The sequence below is a fragment of the Chrysemys picta genome, chromosome 6, assembly GCF_011386835.1.
Source record: "Chrysemys picta bellii isolate R12L10 chromosome 6, ASM1138683v2, whole genome shotgun sequence".
Taxonomy (NCBI): Eukaryota; Metazoa; Chordata; order Testudines; family Emydidae; genus Chrysemys; species Chrysemys picta.
Window position 1 is genome coordinate 31,165,605 of NC_088796.1, and position 8,564 is coordinate 31,174,168.

The window sequence follows — 8,564 nt, forward strand, 5'->3', positions numbered from 1 at the left end:
AATCTCCATTTTGCCTCTTTCCTGCTCAAACCTCTGGAATATGGATTTATACTAACGGGTGCATTCTAACCAAGGAGTCAAGGACCTTCCAATGATTTGGAAGCAACCAGAGACTTGACATAAGCCAGCAGTTTATTCCATCACTGCTACAAGCCTGATCTAAGAACTTTGCAATTATTATATGTATTTGATTCCTTTAACCAATTTTAACTCTCACCTTTCTTTCTTTCTTTTTATAAATAAACCTTTAGATTTTAAATTCTAAAGGATTGGCAACAGCGTGATTTTTGGGTAAGATCTGAGTTGTATATTGACCTGGGGGTGTGGCTGGTCCTTTGGGATCAGAACCACCTTTTAGTTGATTACATTGGTTTTAAAGAACCACTCATCTCTAAGTCTAGTGTTTTTGTTGGTGATACAAGAACTGGAATGCCTAAGTAAACTGCTGTTCTGACTTCACCAGTGTGGTGAAATAGAAGTTTACTTTTGTTGCTGGTTTGGTATATCTCATGGGAGAATAACCTCAAGTTTTTGGGTATATCTGCCCTATTCCTCAGCAGTTTGTCCTGAATTTGGTATTCTCAGTTGTGACCCACGGAAGCATGGTGACAACTGTCTATAATTAAACTCTTTTACTGCTTTGACCATTTCTAATCTCATATTCAAAGGAACCTGTCTTATTTCAGCATTTACCTATTCAAGACAAAACAAGCTACATGGCATAACAAGTATCACTTATTTGTGATATTTTTTCATATTTGGAAAATATGTTGATTTGACACAGCAGTCTGTTGAAATCTGTTAGGATATCAATCAACAACTTACTGAAAAACATACTTCATTGTATAAGATTTCTATATAACAGAGTGGAAGGGCCAAATTCTGCTTTCAGTTACACAGCTACAACCCCTACTGAGGGAATTTCACCAGTGTAACTGAGACCAGAATTTGGCCTCCGTTATTTTATTCTGCAGACTGATGGAAAGTATTTCTGTGGAAATGAAATAAACATTTTCCAAAAACAGGTCTATTCTGGCTTTGTACTAAGTTGTATCATGAACAAAAGCAGTAACATTAGGAGTTTAGGGGAGGAAAGGGTCTATTTCAAAATATCATGCAACTTGCTTGAATTTCTGTATTCTGACTACCAACACTCTACTCACATACAATTTTTATGAAAGCTAAATGACAGTGTCCTTCAAATACCACTGACATTGACTCCAGCTGATACTGTTTTTGGTTATTAACATACCTTGCTATATGTCTAGAATGAGCCCTCCAATAATTAGAACTGAATACTCTAATTTTTAAAATTAAATCAAGCCTCTGGGAAAGAACCAAGGAAATAGATGGCTAAAGGCCTTTCAAACAATTAACAAGCACTGCACTGTACGGTTAAAAATTAAATGTTACAAACTAGGTTAAGAGTTTCTTCTCTTAAAAATTTCATGTTGATAGAAAGGTAGGGCTCTCGCACATACAGGTGAAAGCACAAGGAGACAGCACATTGCTTGAGAAATTCATACTTCACCAAACTAAGTGAATTTTCACTGTTGTTTGTACATTTATATTTTATAAAAATAATACTTTGCATTTATATCGTGCCTTCCATCTGAGACTCTCAAAATAACTTTACAAACATTAATTAAGCCTCACAATATTCAATATTCCTCTTAGGTAAGTAGGTATTATTTCTGAGTATCTTGAGACACCTAGCTATCTCACACTGGACTCTCAGAACAGAGACATTCAAAATTAGAAGTCTTTTTAGTTTGCCAAAGTAAGTTATGGGTGAAGCTGGGAATAAACCCAACAACCTTGGCTCTCAGTTCTGTACTCTAATCACTGTGTCATGCATACACCACACAATACACTAACTTCAAATTCCTCCAAATGGGTCACTCCAGAAATACCTTTATAAAATGACAAACAAGGACAGAGCTCTGCTGAAGTGGATGCCAATGCTGCCTAGGATAATTGGCCAACAAAAAGGTTGCAAAATACAGTGACTGGCAGCTCATAAGAACAGTTTTCTCCTTGCTAATGTAACCTGTATCTTCTTGTCCAACTCCAAATATCATGCTGATCTCACAACGTATACGTTTCAAAATAAAATAAAATAAAGAACTTTATATCATTGAAGTACAAACAAATCAGCAAATAGTACAGGAAACAAAGGTGAAAAATTACCATGATATGATTAACCATCATGCACAAAATTTTAAAGACTCAAAAATGCCCAAGAAGCACCATGTTCTAGAGGCACAAGTGAACACAGTACACATACATATATTTGTTTGAAATGTGCAGCGACTAGCTGAATACTAAAAGGTGAACATTTCTTATGAAGAACAAGAACTGATGTGCACTTCCTTTGGGTGCTACAGAATTTATGGGAAAATTCTAAGTTAAACTGAAAGTAGTTTGAAAAAATGAGAGTTTGGATTTTTTTGCTAAGTGTATTGAGTTCTCTTTCCCGCTGTGACTAGATATATTGCTGCATCTAAATTAACTTTCTTAGAATTTGTTTGTAAATTAGAACTACTGACCTGCCTGTAAAAAGATGAGGGAAAAAATGCTAAAGAAAATTGCATATTTTAATTCTGAGATGCAATGTAATGAATGTATTATTATACTAGAGTACAACAACACTCTAGTGAAATACTGGAAATGCACTTGGGCTGAGACCATGCATTTTAATGCTACACTATCTTCAGCCATAAGGATAACATATCAGTAAAATGAAATGATTTCTTTAAATAAATGAAGGCATAGTCCTTCCCAGAGCATTAGGGTGTACAGAGGGTGTGGGCCTACTGCAGTAACCTTAGTCAGGGAAGCATGCTTTCACTTGCATGTCTGATCAGCTCTGCTTGATGATGGTGAGAGGACTGGGGGGCAAGAAACCATGTCGCTCATCCCACTGGGATACTATCGATGCACCTAAATTTTAACAAAAGTATTTGTAACTGGTATTTAGATGTCTAAAATAAATATTGATGACTAACTTTAGTTAGTCAAGTTGGATAATTGAGCATTAAACAAACAAGTCATACAGTGACTGCCATTCGTGAGGCATTATGCAAATTAAAATAATAGTCATCTAGTCCATCCCTCCTCCATGAAGACAAAGTTTTAGACCCTACATTACACTTCCTATTGCTTTGTCCAATCTACTTTCAAATGTCAGAAATGATGGAGCATCTGGTACTTCACTTGGGAAACTATTTCAAAGCTTAGTAGACCTTATTGCCAGGAAGTATTCCCTGATATTGATTAAATGCTTCCGTGAACTGAGTTAAGGTTGCAATTTTGTCATGTCAGCTGTTAGCTAATGTAGTAGTATAGTTCTGTGGATTGCAGTGGAGCCAAAACTGGGACTAAGGCACCTTTGTGGATCTGGGTAGATGCAATATAAATAAAAACCACTATTGTTTAATTGCTGAAGTTTTAGAACTGGCTTTATTTTTTTCTTCTTCAGGCATCATAAAAGGAGGAGGAGGATTTGAACTCCTAACATAGAAGGTTTCAGCACAGGGATTCTGACAATTAAAACTGTCAAGAGTTGAATGCCATTTTTGTAAAGCAGAATATCCACCCTTCTAAATCTTAAGGTTTTTTCTCTTTTGTTTCCTAATTCACTTTTGTATGTATACTGCCTGATATTATATAATATATGCACAATGGCATAGATTCTATGAAGATGTGAGCTGATTTGTGAGTCTGTCATGTATAAAAGAAAGATTTCATAGGGCTTGACCCTGAGACCCTAACACAAATGATCAGTCCCAATTAAGTTAATAGGACTACTGATGTACCTAAATGTTGCCGGGTTGAGTAATTAGGGGCAAGCACCCAATTGAAAATCAGCCATATAAAATATCCCTAATAGAGGAAGTAGATAATGAATAAGTCACACTACTTCAAGGTTAGCCATTAATTACAATAATGAGCATGCGATCAAATGATTAAAACATATACAAAAATAAGTGAGTCATTCAGAGCAACTCAAATATCTCCTTATCGGTGTTCTATTTCACAGCATGTTTGATAGATTAAGGGCCCAATACTGCGACTATCTTTTACATGGGTAGCCCTTACACATGTGAGCAGGCCCATTGATTTCAATGGATCACACTCTACATCCCACAGAAGACACTCAGCATTTTAATAAACACCCTGTAACAAAAACAATTGTATGAGTTACAACAGTGTGTTTATCACAGTCAAAAGGAAATCTTATCCAGGGTTACAGATTCAGTAATCACCGGTAGATTGTGAAGAGATAAATGGAGGCATTCTACAGAGTTTCTGACATGTATTTAGTACAGAGCTTACATAATGGTTTGCTAATTAGACATTAAACCCCAGAAGATGGAGTTGTTCTCTTGCAAGAGACTACTGGAAACAAATGATCCCTTTACGGGGAAACTACGTAATACTTATGGAACTTCTTTCCCCAAAAGCATACGTATCTGATGGAGAACACAGTCTTCTCTGCAGCACAGACAAGCTAATGCTTCCAGAAAACATGGTGCTAAACACAGCAACAATTTTAGTAACTGAATCAAATTACTGAGTTTTTACATATTATGCAATGAGCTTTCCACACTACTGTTCATACCATTTTTTTTAAAGTCAGTCCTTATTGTGTTAGATTACCATCAGTATACTTGTCATCTATTTCATCTGAGTCTATCAGATAAAATGTTCCACCTGTAAGGCAGAAATCTATTTAATTCATAAACTAATATCGCATAAAACATTATTCTACTGTATATATCATTTAAGAGTCCAATTCTGCAACTACGTATACTCCTGAATAACTTTAATCACAGGAGTAGTCCACTTGATTTTAATGGGAATACTCACATGAGTAAAGTTACTCATGTTCTACATTTGCCTAAAATTCGAGACTCTGCCACCATTACTCACTTTAGTTTGAACTGTGAGCCTGGCTGCCCACTCATGCAGGGAAACAAGGGGGCATAATGAACCTCCTTAATTGCCTGCGCATGCTATCCACATCACCAGACCCTGTGCAGGCTGCTACATTCCCTTCCTAGGCAGGAAGGGCGTGGGTGGACAAGTGGGGAATAGGTGGAGCTTGACTCCCCGCTCCACTCTCCACATGCACCTGCCAGTGCAGCTGAGCTAGCATGGAAAGGGGAAAAAAACTATTCCAAGAAAAGAGCTAATGCAGCTTACTTCCCCTAGGGATCAAGGACAAAGCAAGGATTGAAGCGTGACTCTGAGAGTCACAATTTAGTGACTGCTCTGCTCCTCTCATAGCTGTGCTGACCTTTACTTGGGCTTGAATGCAAGGTTCCAGTACATCCCATTGAGTGATACATCACTCTGCAAATAGTCCCTTTGGAACCAAGGATTTAATAAGAATCTCTCTTTCATTTCTTTTGAAAAATGTACTATTTAACCTACTTCTTTCTTTAATAGAACAGTGTAACTATTTGATTTAAACAGGTGTATCCCTTTCTATGACAGTCACTCACTATTCTATGTATATGAAGAGACTGATGAATTGCTTACTTACACTATCAACCCTTTTAAGCACATTTATTATTTCAGAAAGTACTACTATAATTGCAATTAATAAATTGTACAAAGGCATCCAACCAATTCTTATGAAGTAGTAAAACAACTAATTCTTCACAAGAATTGATTTTTAATATAAATACAGTTCTCCCTATATGTTTATGATTGTACCTTTTGGAAATACATTTTTATTTTAATTGTATATTTTGAAGTTTGAAAGCGAATCAAAATATTTTGGCATTAACATTCTAATTGAATATTACATCTACCGTTTTAACTATAAAAAGTCATATTGCACTTTAATTTTTTGAAAAAAATGTATGTGCAGTTAAAGTCTATAATATACTTAAATCATAAGCAAATTTTGTATAGTATTTGAAAAAATAGAAATAAATAAGTGATTTCTGAGTTCCTTTGAAGCATGAACTCCAATATATTCCTGGCATAATACGATAATGTGACACTATGTGAAACAAAATAAGCTTTTCCTGATGTGGGAAAGGTCATTTTCCCCTCTCTGATGATACTACAGAACCTTTTTAGCTTTATATTACCTGACAGACCTCATGAATTTGGAAATGCTTTCAAACCAACTATTAATGGATTAAATTGAAAAGGTCATCGATTCTTAACATTGTCTGCTTCTTCAGCATCTTTTGTGCCCTTTCTGTGCACAATTATATTTTCTACGGTATATATGGACATTGACATACTTCATATTCCAGGAAACACAAGGGCAGGGATTCCAAGGTTATGCTTAGCATTGGACCGGGATTTTCAGAAACCATATCATTCAGCACCACGGCTAGCTCCCACTTAGGGGCCGGGTAGAAATTCTCCCTGTTTTCCTTCTCCCCAGTACACAACGTTATAGCTCAAGGTGGGAGGGCTCTCTAGATGACTTTCAAGCTCCAGGTAAATTAAATAGGAACAAACCTCTTTCTGTGCAAAAAAAATCATTAAGCAAACCTCCATTCCCCCTCCGTCCACCTAGTCCTTGTTCAAGTCCATGCATTTTATTCACATGGATATATAACCTTTAAACATTTCTGAACAGCTCACGCCGTGCGTTCAGCATCAAATGGCAAAGCTCGAACAGCGAGTTCTCACTCTAAAATAACGTGACAAGGGATGTCTGTCTCAAGTGTTTGCAACCTTCGCACAATGCACCGACTGGCAGAAAGTACCCTCCAGCTTGACTGTTTTCGCACCAACTCTCGTCTTGAGCTTTGCCTCTCTACCTTGCCTGTTTCCTTCTTCTCCCCGTGAAGCTGTATATTACATAGATTTGGGACCGGAAGAGACCCCCCGCCAAAGTTGTAATCACAGACTCGTAGCCAAGGTCGTCGGGCGTTTTTGGAAACACTTCTCCCCCCCACCCCCCTCGGGGACTCGGAAGCCAGCGCTGGGTTTCAGGTCCTGCCCTTGCACAGCCCGGCGGGGCTTCGGTGCTGGCCATGGCACCGGGTTCCTACGGCGTCTGAAGACAAGAGATGCCAGATGCCGCCCCAGGCTATCCCGAGCCTCAGAGCCACACGGGGGACCATGCCGCCTGCCCCCAGGTAGCTCCTTTCCACTGTCCCCCAACGCCCTTCCTCCCAGAGAAAGTCCCCAGCGCACGGCCATTAGACACGCTGCAGGGTGCGCACAATGGGGGACTGGCGTGACCCGGGGCGCGCTACAAACGGCGGCGCTCTGCACGGCTGGCTGCACTTTATTTGCCAAAGTTTGTCCACGCGCTGCCTGGTGGGGGCCCCTTCCCTGTTCAGAGGGGAGCCGCCACGCTGAAGCGGAGGGGCGGGGGTCCCTGAGTGCAGAAGGCACCTGTGAGCCGCCGGCCCTCGCCCCGGGGCAGCCGGGCGGGTCTTTCCCCGGGGAGCGCGCGGGGGGCCCGGACTCACCTGAAGTCGCTGTAGGGGTGTATGATCCAGAACCCCGCAGTTTTAACCCTTTCCTGCTCCTTCTCCACCGCCTTCTGGCTGCCGAACATGCGGAGGGAGAATTTGTTGACCCCGGGCTGCAGCATGGAGGTGAACTGGCGCTGCATGAAGCCATACTGCCGCCCGGCGCCCTCGGCCTCCTCCAAGCCCACCCCGGGCTCCTCGCAGCCGCTGCCGCCGTCCACTTTGAAGCACACCGAGTTGCCGTGCTCCTTCCCGCCGCCCGGGCTGCCCAACGCCGGCTTCGCCTGCAAGGCGTTGGCGCTGCTGCTGCCATCGTCCCGACTGCCGGGCGAGGAGCTCGGCTTGCCCGCCTCCATGCTGTGCGGGGAGCGCTCTCCAGCCTGGCCCGGGCTCCTGCGGCACTGGGAGTCCGGGGCAGCGCAGCCAGCGGGCCGGCCGCCTCCCTCCCTGCCGCCGCCGGTGCCCTTCAGCAGCTCAGCCCCTCTGCTGCTCCTGGCATTGCGAGCCCAGCCGGCACTGACACGCCGGGGACAGAGGGAGGGAAGCCGCGGCGCTCGCACAGCTCCCTTCGCCTGCCCTCTGCTGGCGGCAACGCCGTACCGCGCTCTGCTCGGCCGCCCGCTTCCCTTGGCCTGACATTGAGCGCCCCGCAGTCCTTGAGGGGCTCGGGAGCTGGGAGGGGGAGACGGCAGCGGAAGGGCGTGTGTGGGAGACAGGGAGGGCGAGAGAGAGACTCTGTGTGTGTGTGTGTGCGCGCGCCTCGCTCCGTGTGTCCATCTTTAACTGCACGTGTGTCCCCCTGGAAGCGGATGTGTGGGATTGCGTGTATCCACGCGAGTGGGAGCCACGGACTCAAAATCAGGTTGTGTTGTGCCTGGTGTATGCAGCAGAGCCCTCTGTGTGTGTGCACGGAAAGCATCGCTGCCTGTGTTGCACATGGGCCTGTTTCTGGGGCCACAGTGTGCCTTTTGTCTGGGGGTGTCACTCTGTGCCTGTGGGTGGGAGAGAGAGAGAGACTGCATTTGTGTATGTGTGTATGCGCAAACCTGTGCAAACAATTTGACAAGAAAAAGACTCAGAAAGAGTGGTGATTTTTAATCCTGTGTC

General features: G+C 42.5%; 1 protein-coding gene across 3 annotated transcripts in view; it reads right to left on the minus strand.

Moving 5' to 3' along the window:
• Window positions 1-7,969, minus strand: part of HCN1 (hyperpolarization activated cyclic nucleotide gated potassium channel 1) — a 299,288-nt gene extending 291,319 nt beyond the window's left edge. For 2 of the 3 annotated variants that reach the window (XM_008168717.4, XM_024105633.3), the window contains exon 1: window positions 7,455-7,969. In XM_008168717.4, coding sequence (XP_008166939.3) covers window positions 7,455-7,813 — 359 coding nt within the window. In that variant the 5' untranslated portion in view covers window positions 7,814-7,969. The remainder of the gene's footprint in view (window positions 1-7,454) is intronic. The other variant, XM_024105634.3, reaches the window with a different exon arrangement.
• Window positions 7,970-8,564: the final 595 nt, after the last annotated feature.